General features: G+C 49.7%; 1 protein-coding gene across 8 annotated transcripts in view; it reads left to right on the plus strand.

The window, feature by feature from the left end:
- Nucleotides 1-17610, plus strand: part of Prkag2 (protein kinase AMP-activated non-catalytic subunit gamma 2) — a 259543-nt gene that overhangs the window by 59747 nt on the left and 182186 nt on the right. For all 8 annotated transcript variants that reach the window (XR_012443292.1, XM_074060335.1, XM_020162011.2 and 5 more), the window contains exon 2: nt 11076-11147. Coding sequence is in view for 7 of the 8 variants with exons in the window: in XM_074060335.1 (XP_073916436.1) it covers nt 11076-11147 (72 nt within the window). In the remaining variant the exon portion in view is untranslated. The remainder of the gene's footprint in view (nt 1-11075; nt 11148-17610) is intronic.

A 17610-nucleotide genomic window follows, 5' to 3' on the forward strand; every position in this document is an offset into this window, starting at 1 on the left:
GTGGTAATGGGGTTTAAACTCAGGGCTTCTTGCCACCTGGGCAGGCGCTCTAACACTTGAGCCAGTCCACCAGTCCTTTTTTTGTGCTGAATATTTTCAAGATAGGGTCTTGCAAACTATTTGCCTAGGCTGTTTTGAGCCTGACCTTCCCAATCTCTGCCACCACATCTGGCCAAGAATAGAGGTTTATTTAGCTTTAGGTTCTGGAGGCTGGGAGGTCTAACAGCACACTGCTGGCTTCTGGTGACAGCCTTCTCATGCTATCATCGCAGGGCAGGGCACCTCAGAGCAAGTGCTGCCTCAGGTCTCTTCCTGTTCTTATGAAGCCACTCATGCCATCATGGGGGCCCCATCCCCTTGCTCTCATCTAATCCTGACCACCTCCCAAAGACCCACCTCTGAGCATCTTTCACATATGAATTTGGGGATTATGTTTCCACACATGAAGGTTTGGGGGCACATTCAAACCACAGCTACTGGTGATAAACAAGACTAAAAGCAGAAGGGGTGGCCTGCTGTGGACAGACCATCCCATCACTACTGGGTACACACCATCTTGGGGGACCCAAGGTCATCTGTACACTTGTTATAATTGACCATTCTAACTCCTCTAATGGAGAGTGAATGAGAAATGCTAAGGACACTTAGAGTTTCTTCCTAGTCCCAATCTTGACCCAGCCATGCAGTCGCTAGCCCAGGGACTCTGTCCTGCACACAAAGAATGGGTGATAAAGTTATCTAAAAGACCAGGTTTAGGAGGATCCGAACTATGTCTCAAGAGATGACTTTTACCCCAATTCCTGGGATGTAAGAAGCAGGTTTTTTTCTTCCTTGAAAAAGCAAAGCCCCTGTTTTTGTATCTGACTCCCCACAGGAACTGCACCTGATCTTAGACAGCACCCCAGTACTTTCCCGCTCTCCCTCCTTCTCCTCCTTATGTAACGAGCCCCTCCAGAATGGAATGGCTTTGTTGGCAGCAAAAACAAGAAACAAAAATCAAAAAACCTAGCAAGTTTTCTTGTTTGGATTCAATAGCAGCATGATTTATGGCCTCAAGCCCCCACACTCCCCCCACCCCCTGCCAAGGAAACTAGAGTTATTCTGCTCCCAGTTGGTCTCCACCACTAACCCAACTGCACAGGGGGTTCTGTAATCTGTCCCCAACCCCCAGAAGTGCTGGAGCTCCTTGGGACTCAGGCTGGTGTTTGGCCTCTATCTTGAATGTGAAGCCAGCTGGGGAGGGAGGAGGTGGGCCAGAAGTGGGGACCTACTTCTCAGGCCCTTCTCCCCATCATCGTTGCTCTCCAACTCCAGCAAGCAGTCATCTTCAAGCCCCACTTGCCTCTATTTTATCTGTCTGAAGGCTGTCATAGACAAGATCCCATTGGCCTCATGACTCAGAGTCCGGGAGTGGGAATGACCCACTCTCCTCCCTTCTGGAAGGATCCAGAGCTATGGACAGGGATGAGTTGGCCTCTCAGCTCCTGTCTCCAGGTGAACCAATGACCATGTGCATCTCTGAGGTGTACCAAGCAGGCCCTTTACTAGGTCACAGGGTCCCTGCTGTCTCCTTCAATACAACTGAGAGTGGGTGGCCCTGGCCCAGCAAGGATGGGTGAAATTGAAGCCATCTATGGACATTTGCTGCCTTTACTTTGTACTAAATCAATTTCATGGTCCACTGATGGGTTCAGACCATCGATTTGAAAAACCATGGCAAAATGCTTCTGGATTGGCCGGTGCTGAGATGAAAGTGACAGTGAACAGTAAATGAAAACCATGCCCTTCCACTGCCCGGTGTGTGCAGTTCTCACATGTTCTTGAGCCCTTAGTGTTTTCCCCTTCCTTGGAATTCCATGTGCTGTGAGACTGTAACATGTCTGGCTCAGAGCAGATGGGTAAATAACAAGGGGTAGCAGGAACCCTTGGGTGTCTATGGAACATGCCTGGCAAAGACCTCCTGATGGATGCTTTTGTAAATATGAACTTGTGATGTTCTGAAGTCCTGTTTGAAAACAACTGTGGATGAGCTCCAAGGCTAAGCCCCAAAGCCACATATGCGGCAGGCGGTTGTAGCCTAGGCGAGGTGTCTCCATGGCCTCGTGTAGAGGTGTCCTCTCTTGGGCAGCGTCCTCCTAAGTAAAGGATACTGTATCTCTGAGCCACCAGCAACTCGTGACCTTATAAAAATGTTCCCTGGGTGCCCAATTTTATCCTAGTTTGAACCATTTGAGTTTTCTCCTGTGGGGAGCACTAGGTGGGGTGGGCAGTGAAGACAGCTCTAGGGGAGCCTCAGATCAGACCCAGGGCCACCAAGTCTGTGTGGCAAAGGATGGGCCCAGCAGCACCCCTTCCCCTTGTTATAAGCAAGGAGCGTCCTGATGACTACAGTGTATACAACAACCGGCTGGCCTAGCCACATGCGGCACCTTGAGGGCCTTACCTTGTGTTGCTGGCACCCAATACCAAGGAAGCCACAGTCTGAGTTGGTGGCTGACTTTTTATTTGTGTGTGAATAAACCCTGTCCAGAACCCCAGAGCTGGCCTTTTTAGAACCTGTCTTAGTAAAATCATAGACTGGCAGAGCTGAAAAGAGCCCTAGAAATTCAGGAGCATCCTTCCTTTCATTTATTCAGTTTGTCCTTGCTTCAGAAGGCCTAAGAGAGCCAAGATATCCCATGAGGACACCATTCCCTTATCATGAAGGTGTGACTACCATCAGTCATTTATACTTTGGCCTGAATGGCTCATCTGCACTTGCCCAGAATCAGTTTTGGTAAGGGGAAAGGCGGACTCTCCTCAGAGTGCTTCCATGTGTCCAGCACTGTGGAGGATCGAGTGGCTCCCAGATGACCTGGATGCAGTCCCCACTGCCCACTGACTGGCAGTGTGTGGAGGAGGAAGGTACTTGGGGAAGAGATTGACACAGCTCTTACCCAGCCTGGAAAGGAGGAATGATGGCCTTTAGGGGATCTGGGAACGTAGAGGGTCATCAGGTGACCATAGTGCCACCAACCTGTGTTGGGACAGAGGAGTCACCCATCCCTCTGCACAGTGTTCTCAACCAAGGAGACCAGCTAATCCCTCTAAGCTTCTGTGTGGCTCTGGCCAGCAAAGGCTGCCTGGATGTCAGGGGTACCAAGTGGTTTTGTAAGCCAGAACAGCACTGTAGACTCCAGGAGCAGAGCCAAGCTTTGTAGCCTGTCTCTAGAATTGCCAAGCAAGTCGTCCATCATCCAGCCTTTCAGCCTGGGGGAGGGAGGGTAGCTCTGTAGTCACAGGGAGGGAGCTAGGGTCTCTGCACAGCCTTTCAATCCCACTTAAAGCCCAGGTCAAGCAGGATAGATGCCCTGGCTCCCAAGGGGGGTGGCACTCAGTCAGTCTTGGTCATCAGGTCAGAACTTGTCCCCAGCCAGTGGCCCTCCCGGCCCCCAGTGGTATAGGGACTCATATTCAGGGAAGGGCCTTCATTTGTACCCTCCTGTGTGGTTTTTACAGCTACCACCCAGTGATACAGGAAGCTTGCTAAGTGGGAAACTGAAGCTCTTGGGGACAAAAATGATTTGCTACTTGCAAGACACTGGTAGAGAGCTAAAAGAATTGGGGTCTCCCAGCCCCTCTGGCTTAAGGATTCTGGAGCTACTTGGTTTGGGGAGGGGGATTGATGTCTGGTGCTGCTGGAGAGCTGGGGAAGCCACTGGTGGCATTAAGCTGGTGAAGAAATGGGGACACAGGGGTGGGCACTGTCCTCAAAGCCAGGTATGAATCAAGACTGCCAGGTGAGGGGAAAGGGTAACCACGGAAGTGAAAAATAGTGTGTGTTTTTTTTCCCCTCCCTTCCTTTTTTACATCAAAAAGTCTGTTGGCATCAGTCAGAAACCATGGTGTCCTCTATGGAAAATAAATGTCCCAGGCTGTGTCTGAGAGTTAAGTTTAGGCCCTCCCTAATTTGGCCACTGTCCCTCCTGTTGCCTAGTTCCAGTGAGTCGGTATTTGTTCCTTATTTTTCTGAGAGTGGTTATATAACACAGATGTTTCTCAAAGGCTCCAATTGACCGTGGCTCTGGCTACCTCCCGCCACCCATCAGTACCAAGAACTGCCCACTTGGCGGTTTTTAGTGATTGCGCAAGACTGACCCTTGTGGAGCCACCCCCCATGCCTCCCACCCCAGACCCTTGCCAAGGCCGTCGCCACAGAGGCGGGCTGCAAGCCACAATGACAGCTTAGATTCTGACCCGATTAGAGCTGTGGGAGCTGCCCACCATAGCCTTGATGGAGGGGTCGGCGAGGGGACGGGAGAACAGGGACCCAGGAGGAATCTCAGGGGTGCGTGTGGCTTCTCTGAAATCACACTGAGCATCCACTAGGACTTTCCTGGTATTTACACTGATGGCTCAGAACCTTAGAATGGAGGATTCTCAATATCAATTAAAAATCTGGAGGGTTTGAATTTGAGAAGCCAATCAAGATGCACAGTGAGATGGAAAGCCAGGAATGCAAGTGGGCGGAACTGCTTCCTCCACTGGGCGCCATGGAGGCAGGAGGAAGCTCCCGCACTCCACATTCACAGAGGTACTGCTCAAGAGCTGCAGAAGTGATGTGCGAGTCTGGGATACGAGAAATTATTTCTGTGACAAAGCTGGGATGTAAAGAGAATGCTTTTAGTTCTGAATCTTGCAGCCGGCCTTTAAACTGGAAGGCCTCACCCCTCCCGTTCAGCTTAACAGATAAAGACAGGCTATGTGAGCTAAGAGCCACCTTCAAAAATTATCTAGTTCAACCCTGTCATTTGACAGATGGAAAACCAGAGTTCAGACATGCCTAAGATCCCCTGAGAGTAAACAGCAGAGCAGGGCCTGACTTCAGCCTTTGGCTCCATCTTTGTGAGTGGCTGTGTCCTCAGGTGCCTGAAAGACGCAGGGCTCACATATGCCTACAGGGGAGCCCTGATCTGTGGCTCTCAGCCCAGGATTGCTCCAGGTGGCACTCTGGGTCTTCAGTCTGCTCAGCAGGATGGAGAATGAAAGTTATCCCAGATGTACTCCTTCCTCAGTAGGGGTTAAGCTGGAATGCTCTACTGTGACCCTGACATCTAAAAACCCTGTATCTGCCCCAAGATGGGGGCCACCAGCCCCTGACATTGGCAGCCGTTCTGTTTGTCCTGCATTTGCACTTTTGTCTTTCCTCTTTCTGGGGTGTCCCAGCTGCAACAACAGCAGAATTCTGTTAAGACAGAACAGCAGAAAGAGGTCAGCTGGTGTCCATTTGATATACAACCACTTAACCCCACGGCCATAGAATGTGAGTGAAATGACCCCGTCCTCAATGTTCACAACTCAGATGGTTATAAACATTACCAAGTTCATTATCTTATGGGAGAGCTTTAGGCTAAGTAGAAGGTTAGGGGAAGCAATATTTAAGTCTCTGGATGATACAAAACAGTGCCTGAGTGTCAAGTGATTGCATTTGGAGGTGGGATATTTTATTCTTCTCTGTTCTTTGCAACAACGGTGTCAGTTACTTTTAGTTACAAAGAGGAGCTTAAAGAAAAAGTTAGTATCATAAGCTGCCAGTGGGGGTTGAATCTGGACCTGTGCAAATCCTCATGCAGCCTTGCTTTTTCCCCTATGGTTGTGCTGTGCCCAGGAGACTCCTTTTGCATGCAAGAGCTATATATCTTCTCAGCCTCTCTGTCCCCAAGGTGTTTGTCCATTCCTAGAACTGAGCCACCCCAAGGAGTAGAAGAATCCAAGAGCTCTGAGATAGAAGTGGATGGGCCTGAATTATAGGACCTGCTTGCTACTGTCTGGTAGTCTGGCATTGAGCAAAGGGCTTAAACTTCTCTGGCCCTCAGTATCTTCGACTACTAGGATGTAGGCTAGGGTGATGCCATTTGCCTTTCTACTTATATGAGCTGTTATAAGGACAAACGAGGCAGCAACCACAATTGGGATATTGAAGAATAACATACAATCTGAGATTAATGGTGGCTCTGTTTTTAATATCTTACTTTTCCTGCTAGGCTTTTGGCTGCATTTCTAAAGCCAGGTGAGGTGGGGATGAGGGGTAAATGAGCTGACTTTAAGGTCAGTTGAAAGGTCAGGAATTTCCTCAGTCCTGGGACTATTCCTTTTGTCCTGATGTTTTCCTGACTGGTGACTTTATCAGTCCAAATCCTGAAAGTTCACTTTCTCTAAGACCCTGATAACCATCTCTGGAACATGAGGTCAAGGTCTGAAGTTTGAAGGCTATCTCAGGGTTCATCCTTCCCATCTTGGTGCCTCCTCATGGCCCAGGGAAAAATGCTCCATAGTGCATCCATGGGGGAGGAAGTGAAGGATCAGGCTGGTGTAGACAGCAGCAGAAGGGCAGTGTGCAGTGCTTATGGGAGCTCAGCACTCAGAAGCTGCGTGCCCAGGGCAGGCTCCAGGAGCCCTGGTCTTCAGAAGCATCAGCTGTGTTGGCAAAGCCAGGGCCCACTTCCTCCTTGAGCAAACAAGCTCATTGGCATAGTCATAGGGAGAGATTTTCCCTCACTGCACCTCCCAGATGTGCAGGCTTCTCTATGAGCATCGGGAGATAAGCCCAGACTGGGGACAGGGAGCCTTCCAGAAAAGCCAACCACTTGTACCACCACCAGGCTCCAAGTCTTTCCTGTCAGTGGAGATACATGCATATATGTGGTACAGTCGCCGAGGAACCAGCTTGGTCTGTGGGAAGTGGGTGGTGGGCCCTGCTCAGTCACTCTGGGGCTGCTGGCAACCTATGACAAGAGTGTTCTGGTCCTGGTTCTTTCCAGACCATCTGGTTGTGGGGGATCATCCTTCCTGGGTTGTCCTGGGAAGAATAAATGAGTATTTATGGAAAGGCTTCCCCACGTGAAACTGGTGTTGCTGAGCTAAGGTTCTAGGATGGTGATTACTGGAAGCCAGTATCAGAATCAGCCATGAGACCAGCACGGTTCCGTATCACTTCCCAGTGAACTTCATGAAGCTTGTTTTTCGGGTGGACCATCAGCATAGTCTGAAGCTCCCCTCTCCCCCACTGGTTGCTGGGTAAGAGGCTGCTTGGTCCAGGAACTAACTCAAGCACAAGGACACAGTTCAAACACACTTGGGACCAGCTGCATGCCGGGCACAGAGCAACACAGAGAATAGCCAGGTGAATGGCTTTCCCCTTGCCCTCGATAGATTCAAGATGACTGTAGTATAGTGCCAGATGTCCTGAAATAAAGGCATGTCTGAAGTATTGGGGACACAGATGAGAGAGATGCTAGTTCTGCCTAAAGGTGGGACCAAGCTACAGATAACACCTGAACTGGGCTTTGTTGACTCATAGGAGTTCACTGTGTGAACCAGCATTTGGGGAGTTGGAGGTGGGCAAGAAGAAAAAGAGCCATGCCCAGAAGACAGAAGGTGCTGGAATGTGGAAGACAGTAGCTGGTGCGGGGATTCATGCATCACTGTGGCCCAGGCTCGTGCTAGGGCTGGGGATGTGAGGTTAGTGGGATCTCTGATGGTTGAAGTGAAGTAGGGTCAGGTCACTGGGATGGTCACTGAAGAGTGACCTTGGTCTGAAGTGTTGGAGGAGGAGCTGTGATGGCATTCCAGGAAGAAAGTCCATGCACACACTGTTCTGTTTGCAAAACCACAAGTGCTCTGCCTGGCTGTTGCTGAAGGAAGGATGCAGGTGCAGAGCCCATCAGAAGTGAGGCTGCAGAGGTTGGCAAATCATGGAGCCTGGATGGAAGCCTGCAGGGTCCAGGCCAGCACTCTTTCCATGGCCCAGACTCTAGTCCCCCAGGGGAAACAAGTGATGCTCAGCCAGGCAGACGCTGGGAAAGTGCCTCGCTGCACCGTAAGCCAATCAACCCCACCACCGTGGCAGGATCTAAGCTTCCAGGTGACCCAGTGTGCAGCCAGGGCTGAGAACCACTCAAACAAAGGAGCTGCTGAGTGTTCATGTCTGCCAGGCTGGAAGCCATTGCCAAGGCTGTGGCAGAGACCCTGGGGCTGACTCATGTTTTCAGGGATTGCTTTTCAAGCAGAGACTTTAAGGATGGATTAAAACAGGAAAGACTGAAAAGTTTAGGGAATAATTAGTTCATCCAAGAGAGAACTGGGTGAGAGAGGGTGAAGGCCTGTGCTCCAGAGGTAGACAGAGAAAAGAACAGTTTTTTAAAAAAAAGTTAATTACACAGAAAACTACAAAATGTTTCTGAGTGAAGTGAAAGAAGATACAAACTAATGAAAACATATCCCACATTCATTGATTAGAAGACAATGTTGTTAAGAGGTCAATACTAATCAAAGCAGCCTACAAATCCAAAGCAATCCATATCAAAATTCCAATGACAGTTCCTAAAATTCATATGGAATCTCAAGGGACCCCCAAATAGCCAAAATAATCTTGGGGGAGGGGGAAAACTCTGTGTGGTAGTCCACAGCTATTATAATCCCAGGATCTGGAGTTTGAGGCCAGACTAGGATGCATAGGAAGACCCTGTCTAAACAAAACAAAACAAAGAGGCAAAGATGGACGCTTCACTGATTTCAAACTTAGTACAAATCTACAGGAATCAAGCATAATGTTACTACTGGTATAAAAACCAGACATACACACCAATGGAACCGAACAGAGAACTCATATTTATGCTGAGACTGCCCTTGTCAAATAGGGAAAGGAAAGCCTTTTCAACAAATGGTGCTGGGAAAACTGGGTATGAAAGAGAATGAAGTTGCATACTTGTCTTATACCATATACAAAAATTCACTCAAAATGAACCAAAGGCCTAAATTTATTTTAGAATTAAAACTAGGGGGGAAAGATTTATGACTTTGGAGTTACCAGTGATTTCTTAGATATGGCATCATAAGCACAAGCAACTAAAGGAAAAATACAAATAAATTCACTACATCAAATTAAAGACTTCTCTGCACCAAAAGACACATTCAGATGAGTGAAAAGTCAAACCACAGAATAAGAAAGTATTTGTGATCATATATCTATAAAAGGTTAAGATCTAGAATGTGAAAGGAATTACTACAACTCGACAACAGATAGCCCAACTTGGTTTAAAAACATGCACAAAGGACTCAAATAGACATCTTTCCAGAGAAGATTGCAAATGGTCCAGAATCACATGAAAAGATACTTAACACCACTAATCGTCAGGAAATGCAAATAATCCCATAATGAGATGCCTCCTGGTACCCATTAGAAAGGCTACATAAAAGACAACAGAAGATAACAAGTGTTGGTAAGCATGTGGAGAAATGGAAACCCTGTGCACTGTTAACGGGAGAGTCCAGTGGCCCTGCCACTGTAGGACAGTGGGTCCTCAAGGAAATTTAAAATACGGCTACCCAAATCTGGCCATTCCACTTCCAGGTAGACACCCAAAAGAATTGAAAGCAGGGTCGTGAAGGGAGGTATGTACACCTGTGGGTTAGTTTGTTAGGGCTGTTGTAACAAAGTACCATAGATTTGTTTTACTGTAGGTCTGGAGGCTGGAAGTCTTAGATCAAGATGTGGACAGGGTCTCTTTCTCCTGAGGCCTCTCTCGTCAGCTTGCAGATGGCATCTTCCTCTTGTGTCTCCACGTGGTCATCCTCTATGTGTCTGCATCCTACTGTCCTCTTCTTACAAAAACATCGGTCATGATGGATTAGTGTCCATGATAATGATTTTATCTTAACTTACTACATCTGTAAAGCCCCATCTCAAAATGCAGTCATCTTCTGGGATCCTGTACTACAACATATGGATTTTTGTTGGTGGAGGGTACAACTCAGCCTTTAACACTTCTGATCCAAGCAGTGTTATTTACAATAGCCAAAAAGTAGAAGCAACCACAGAGTCCATCAGCTGACAAATGAATAAATGAATATGTTCTGTCCATACAGTGGGAAAGTATTCAGCCTTAAGAAGGAAGAACATTCTGTCTCATGTTATAACATATGACACTCTGACTTGTGTGACACTTGAAGACATGCTAAGTGAAATAAGCCAGTCACAAAAGGACAAATACTGCATGCTTCCACTTCTGTGAGGTCCTGGAGTTGTCAAGTTCACAGAGGCAGAAAGTAGAATGGTAGTTGTCAGGGGCAGGAGAGGGAGGATGGCTTTAGTGTTTAATGGGTACTGAGTTTTAATTTGGGCAGATGCAAAGTTTCTGGAAATAGATATGGTGCATGCACAACAGTGTGGGTATACTTACTGCCACTGAACAGATGCTTAGATGGGGGTCTGGGGGTGTAGGTCAGTGGTAGAGCATTTGCCTAGCTTGCACAGGCTCTGGGTTCGATCCTTAGTACTACAAAGAAAAGAAAAGGTTAGATGATAAATTTCATTGTGTGTATTTTACCACAATTAAAAATTTTAAATAAAAATGGAAAGTTATGGACTCAGGTTCTCTGAGTTTGAGGATGGACAGGAGAGGCTCTGTCCATCCTGTCTGCAGATGTTTGCCAAGGCCAGATGCAGGACTCTGGAGGAGCAGGCTGGGGGTTAAAAGATGCCTCCATTTTACACCTGACTTTGCAATGGGCAAAGTTACCCCATCTGCATCAGGCCATGTCCCATTCTCCTTGGCCACTGTGTCACTAAGTTTTACTGACCCCACCCATGATCTTCCCAGGAGACACATTTTTTGAGGACACTTCATAGAGGCCCATGTTCTGTGTCATGAGATAAATCCTGTCTATCAGCCACTTCCCAAATCATCCCTAAACGGGCTACCACTGTTTCTGCCTTCCTTCCTTGCCTCTTTCCTTCCTGCCCCTTAAGTCCCAGGCCTTTTCTTCCTTCTCCCTTCCCTGGGATATGTTGGGATGTGGTGGGTTGTACTGGAAATTTGGCTTGATGTTCTGGAAGGGAGTGTGGGGAGTGGGGGCGGAGAGGGGGTGGCTAACCTTCACCTCCTCCTCTAACCTGTGCCCCATCCAAGTCCCTCCTTACAGATTGACTCTTAGGAGGAGGGCTCAGGAAGGAGGAGGCAATGCCCTCTTAGAGCCACTCACAGTCCAGAACTGAGGGCTGCTGTCATTGACCATGTACTCCCTTTCTGTCCTAGGACCTGAGTTCCTTTGCCATGCCGCTCCTGGATGGAGACCTGGAGAGTTCAGAAAAGCATTCTTCTCGCAAGGTAAAGCCTCCTTCCTGAAGCTTCCCACCACTCATCTGAGGTGCCCCAAGGCAGGCAGAGCCTCAGACACCCTTTCACCTGGCTTTCACTTGCACTCCTGCCAGCAGGTTGCCTTGTCCAGCTGCATACCTGGCTGTGACTGAGTGCAGCCTGGGATAGTACTCCAAGCCCCTGTTCTGGTGTTCACACAATTCCCCTCCCTTGCTCTGGGATGACTGTGGCCCTCAGCCTCCCAGAGTAGGCAGAGCTGAACGAGGTGAGTGCTAGGTGCTAAGTAGCAAAGAGGAGTTTGAAAGTGTTAGTAGAGTCAAGACTGGCCGTGGATTTCTGCTAATGTCCACCACAGACAGGAGTTTGTCCTTCCCACCTTAGCCAAGGCCCTGGGCTCTGTCCTGTGCCTGGTCCCCTATCCAGCAGTCCCTGTCCCCCTGTGGTCACCTTGGTCTCTTTTCTACTTTCTCCTCCCTCTTTAGCTCACTGTTCTCCCCTCTGCCGCTGGTCAATTTTTTTTCTTCCATTAGGAAACCCTAGTGTCTTCAAGGCCCTGTGGGGTCAGGCGAGAAGTGTGGGACTGGTGGTGTTGATGTCAGTAGATGCGGAATTGGGTGGCCCTGCACAGGAGGGGGAGGTCAGGCAGCCTGTCCCATTCTCCCACAGTCAGAAAGGGAAGGTGGCAGAAGGCTGGGCAGGGAGTCCTCCCTGGACATCCTGCCACCCACAGACCCCTGTGGCAGGTGATTGTAGGGAGCGGCTGGTTATAGGACACTTTGCGCAGTGCCTGGGAGTGGCTGCTGGGTGCTGGCCAGCTTGGGATTAGGCAGGAGTTCCAATACTGGAAAAAGAGAATCTATTCTCTGAGCACTTTGAGTTGCATACAATTCAATCAACAAATTGGTTTAGCCCCATGGGCTCAATTGGTGTCAGTTCCTTGCCCCACCCTGCCCTGAACATGCAACCTTGTTAGCGGCTATTGTGGCCCAGCTAGAAAAGACTGGCAGAGAAAAGCCTCAGGCCTCTCCAGTGAGCTTCTTGGGCCAGGAGAGAACAACTGGAGTTTGTTCATTCATGGCATGAATGAGCCGTCAAGCTCAGAGCCCTTGCCACCCTCTTCACCATCTTCCCCTGAAAACCCAACAGGAACTGAGCCTGCAGAAATGCTCTAAGAGCACTGGGGTTCCCTCAGACCCACGCCGTCCCTTTTGTGGGTCCAAGGGTCCCAGAGTAAAGCTGTGTCAGGAGTGAATCGCAGCTGAGCAGGAAAGGGTGTGAAGGTGTCCTTACCTTCCCCCAGCATTTTCTGGGAACTTAGGGGGATACTAGTGATGGTGTGAGGGCCCTTGTGCGCCTGACTCACCTGTTGGCCTGGCAGGGAAGGGCTAAGCTCAGCAGGAGGAGGAGGCTGATCCCACCAGACAGCGCCCAACAGTGGTGGTGGAGCATCAGAGGCTGCAGAAGAAGGAACCTGAAACCTACTTACCCAGAAAGCAGTGCTTCTCATAAAACACTCTTTTCTACCCCCCATGCAGCCTGGGGACAGGGCCTCTGATGAAAGGGGAGAGGAGAAGTAGAAGGAACTGGTTCCCAGGAGCTTTACTGCCTAGGATTTTCCTTGACCTACCTGGCCCCATCCTGTCACCAGAGAGCAGACGGCACCTCTTTCTGATCTGCAGAGCCACTTTCCGTCAGACCCAGGAGCCTGGGGTTTAGATGACAAACAAGGCTGGTCTTTGTGGTAGGCAGAGTGAGGTGACTGCCTATCAGGGATGATTTCCAAATTGCCCAAGACTGAGTTGCCTCTTCCCCTGACAAATTCTTCATGTAAGCAACCAAGTTCAAAATGAAAATGCCTGGGAAGGAGCCCATGGTCCCATTCCTACCCATGTCTGGCCCTTTCTGAGGACAGATGTTAGGACAGCAGGCTCAAAGAGGACAGGGGACGCTAATGGGCTCCTATGGCAGAGAGAAGGTAAGGAGGGGTATACTGGAGTCACTGCTACCCCAAGGAAAGGGGTTAGCTGGGGACCAGAGGAGGACGGTGGCAGTGGAGGCTGTGACGATGTGTGCCCCAGGAGCGTCTTTGGATTTATGATATACGCCATGTGAGGACCTCTGATCACTTCCACTTCCACAAGTGTGAGTGGGTATGAAGTAGCAATCGTGAGCTCGGTAGTAAGGACACGATCACATCTTACTTTTGTATGGTAAACATACATCTGACTCTGCATCACCATCCCCCAGTTAGAGAGGGAATGTGCATCTCCATCATGCCTAGACTTCCTTCCAAGGCTGGTCCAAAGGGCTCCGGTCCCAAGAAATACAGCACATACGTGTATTTTTTAGATGAGGGAGAGGGAGTTCAGGATGATGCTTCCTCATTGAGCCAGGCCTGAGGCGAGGTTGCTTGATGTTCCGTCTCCTGTATTTTCCACCATACCATAATATCCTGAACCTCAGGCTGATGAGACAGCCCATTCAGGAAAGTGTCCCAAGCCAGATAGCTCCCACCTCAATGCTGCCTGCCCTTCGGCTGTTTCTGCATCTCCGACTACGACCAAGATCGCCATCCTGTTGGGGACTCTGTCCCTCTTTGGCAGTGGTGAGTGAAAATCTTTATGGCTGCCAGGCTGGGTGTTCTTAGTAACTTCCCCGCTCCTGATGGATGGACTGAGTTTGACTTCACTGTCTGAATCCCATAGCCGGTGCTCTTGACTACCTACGGTGCATCAGTTGACTCATATCATCAACAGGAAAATGGGACTAGTGTCTCCTCTCTACTCCGCTCCCCATACCCCCTTCCCCAAGAGATGGTAGCTCTTTGTTGTACAACAAACAGACCTCTTGACTGGTAGAGTGGCTCAAGTGGTAAGAGCACCTGCCTAGCAAGCGTGAGGCCCTGAGTTCAAATCCCAGAGCCACTAAAAAAAAAAGAACTGCTTAACAGACCTCTGTGCAGAATCCTGGTCATTTGACTGTGCAGCTCTGGTGTGTGGCTCCTGGGCCAGCACTAGCAAAGGAAGGTCAGTATTAGATGACACTTTTGGGGTCATTCAACACCATTGCAATCTGTGGTCAGCCAGCCTGGCCTGGCTCCAGGGGACCCTGTGGAATGACCAACATAACCTGCATAGATGACCGTGGATTTTCTTCTCAGTGTACACTGATCCTGAGACAATTAGCTGACCATCTTGTCATTCCTGGCAACCTATCCTCCATGTGACCCTGAACAAGACATCATCTATGAACCTGTCTCCCCACTGGCCAACTGGGGTTAGGAAATGTGCTTACCTTTTACTGTGAGGATTATGGGAAGTCGCTATGGAACAGATGCAGAATGTACCTGCCCCATGGCAGCTGCTCAAAGGGCAGGTCTGGGGACGCAGGTGCATCAGCACATACACTCCATGTCAGATGCCATGAAGAAGAGCATCCTTCCATTCGTCGTTTACCTGACTTAAAGGGAGCATTGCACTGGACAGGACTGTACACACAACCTGGCACTTGTCTAGTCCATGTGGGAGCCCTCAGGACTCAGATGCAGCTGCCCTACCTTTAGTTCACCCAGCCTGAGTGGCTGGACTTGCCTAGGGCCTGCCTCAGCATAGGGAGGCTTCCTCTTCCCCAGCTTCCTTCCTTGGCTCCTTTCATCTATTCCTCCTTCCTCTGCATTCTCTCCAGCTCCAAGAGACGTCAGATGTCCTGTCTTTGAGTCCTTCCTGGCTAATCCTGAAGTTAGCTTCCCCCTGAACTCCTTGCTCATTCTCATGCCTGCTACCTGCTCTTCCTCAGAGCAGAAGGCAGGGCACAGCTAAGACCCGAGTATCAGGAGGCTTGGCCCCCCCATCTCCACTTCCTCCCTGGTGGCTTCATGACAAATGGCCCTGTCTGGGAAGCTCTGCCCAGCTGAGGCCTGAGTGCCTGCTTTCCACTAGCTCCTGTGGAGCCAGCCCCACACTGAGGAGTCTAACCTACACCCAGGGAATCATACAGTTATTTTGATCAAAGTATCATTTTGTCACAACTAGGCTAATGGCCTGGGCTGAGGCTGTCCCTGGCGCCCTTGGTCTACTGCTCTCCACTGCCCCAGCTGGGAAGGGCTGGGCCTCCATCAGACTCTCTCACTGGCAGAAGTGTAGTCCTGCTTGGGCAGCTCCCTGAGCGAGAGGCTGGGCAGGCCCAGCATCCAATGCTTTTTGGCCATTTTCAGAGGATGAGCGTGGAGGGGCTGCTTTCTGGGGCTCCTTTGTCAGGCCTGATGGCTGAGTAGTGGGATACCCTGAGATTATGAATGCACAATTTAGTGAGGTCTTAGGGGCCCCCTTGCCCACCAGATAAGGTTCAAGCCCTTTATGGCTGGTTTTCCAGTAGTATTTGGCTCAGTTTGTCCCAAGGGCCCTCTGGGTTGATGGTGTATGTCACCCTCTCTGAACTTCTAGCTTCATCTTCTCCAGCCGCTGCTCTGGAATGTCTCTTGGCCTCATCTACCAGCCTGTCCAAATCTATCCAGACTTCAGAGTCATCTCTGAGCTAAGGTCCCATGATGGGTAGTTTTGATTCCCTGGACAGCCCTTCATGTCCCTTGTGGTTATGAGGTTTTGGTCTTGGCCACTATGCTCTGTGAGCCCCTTGGGGACCTTCTACTTCCTTGTCCATCTTTGTCCCCTCCTTAGAACTGGACACTGACATTTGCTCAGTACTCCTTCTCCCTGAGCCAAGTTCATTGGCAATGCAAGGGGCACAGTAGAGCAGTAGAGCACAGCCTTCAGCCTCAGAGACTCCCTAAAGTGACTGTCTCCCTGTGGCTGTCCTGCTTGACCTCAATTCCTCTTCCACCTCTTGTTCCCAGCCATTTCTGTGCTTCTCATTCAAGGAGGTGTGTGGCTTGAGAGTAAAGACCACAGTCTCTAAGGTCAGACTCCATCACTTGCCAGCTTTGAGGCTTAGCTATGGCCCCAGCTTACATCGTCTCTTGGCATCAGACTTGATAGCACCCAATGATGGAGGAACATGGTTGGGACTACCAGAATGGGCAGTACTACATACACCAGACTACCATTGCCTGGCTCAGGAGCCTTCATGGTTTCCCCAAAGACAGGGACTCTCCCTAATTCAGCCTCCTCTCCCAGGCTCCAAGTCCCTTCTCCCACAGATAGTCCATGCCATTGAAGACACATTTTACCAAATGCGTAGTGATGCCACCAGCAAATGTGTATGAAGTACTTCTCATGCCCCAGAGCTATGCTAAATTCCCCACTTGTACTGTGCCCCGTTGTCTTCACAGCCTGTGAAAAAAGCCTAGTGCCCTCACTGTGCAGTCAAGGAGCAGGCTAGAGGGCCCAGGTCAGTTGTCCATGCATACTGATAGAACTGGGCTGGGACTCAAACTCAGGTCTCTGCCTCGAGTCCTCCCTTGTCATTCTGACTTTACTGCGGAGGCACCTTCTATTCCCTGGACATGTGGTCCCACTGTAGATGAGGGTCTCTTGGCCCCAGACACCCTGCTCCATGTCCTCCACACTCTACCCACCACTAGAAAAGCCTCTCACTTTAAAGTTTATCTCCAGAATTACTGTGAGTCCCATAGGCAGGAGGGACAGTGGCTGAACTTGATACTCTAGACAGAGGATCTAACTGATTTTCATATTAAATGGTTAAAAAAAAGAAGAGAGAAAACCTTGAACTTTGAGGTGGGCTTGGGTTACGTGGTCCTGGTAGCCATTCTGCCACAGAAGCCATTCAAGAAGGTTGGCACTGAGCCCGTCCTGCAATTCCATGTTCTTTAGGGTTGCATGGCAAATTGGAAGGGGGAGATTGGACCCTTTGGAAGTTGGTGGTCACTGAAGAGAGCACCCAGCAAGGACACTGGACTCTTTAAGGGCCTGCAGGCTTGGTGTTCAGGGCTGCCCTCTAGTGGTGGAAGGATTTACAGGGGCCCTGGTCAGGGCAGAGTACCAGATCCCGGACAGAGCACAGCAACTCCAGTTTCACTGTTGCCCATGAACCTGTGATAGTACTTCTCTTTCCTGGTGCTGAGCTGGGAAGCCCATGAAGTCCCTTCAGCTCCAGTGTTACAAGTTCACCAAGCAATAGGATGCCAGCGATCACCTGCATTTCTGCAGGTGGACTGCAAATGAAGTCCTGTGCCATGTTCATACATGAGACCTAAAGGCTGAGGGTACATCTATCCAAATTGTACAGATGAGGAAACCAAGGTAGCATGGGAAGGGGCAGAGCTAGGGTCAGAGCTCTCTCATTGCAGGTGTGAGTTCCCGACCCCACACAGCTAGACAGTGAATCATTGTCAAAGGCTTGAAGTTATGGGACCCCATAGTTTTCAAACCAGAGCTACAATTCTAAGTCATCAATGAAGTGAGCCTCTAAAGTTTGGGGATTCTCAGTTTTCTTTCTGACCTGTGTCAGCAGCCTTGGTCACTCAAATGCCACAGCAGCTTGGGGGTGAAAGATT

The sequence above is a fragment of the Castor canadensis genome, chromosome 2 (assembly GCF_047511655.1).
Source record: "Castor canadensis chromosome 2, mCasCan1.hap1v2, whole genome shotgun sequence".
Classification (NCBI taxonomy): domain Eukaryota; kingdom Metazoa; phylum Chordata; class Mammalia; order Rodentia; family Castoridae; genus Castor; species Castor canadensis.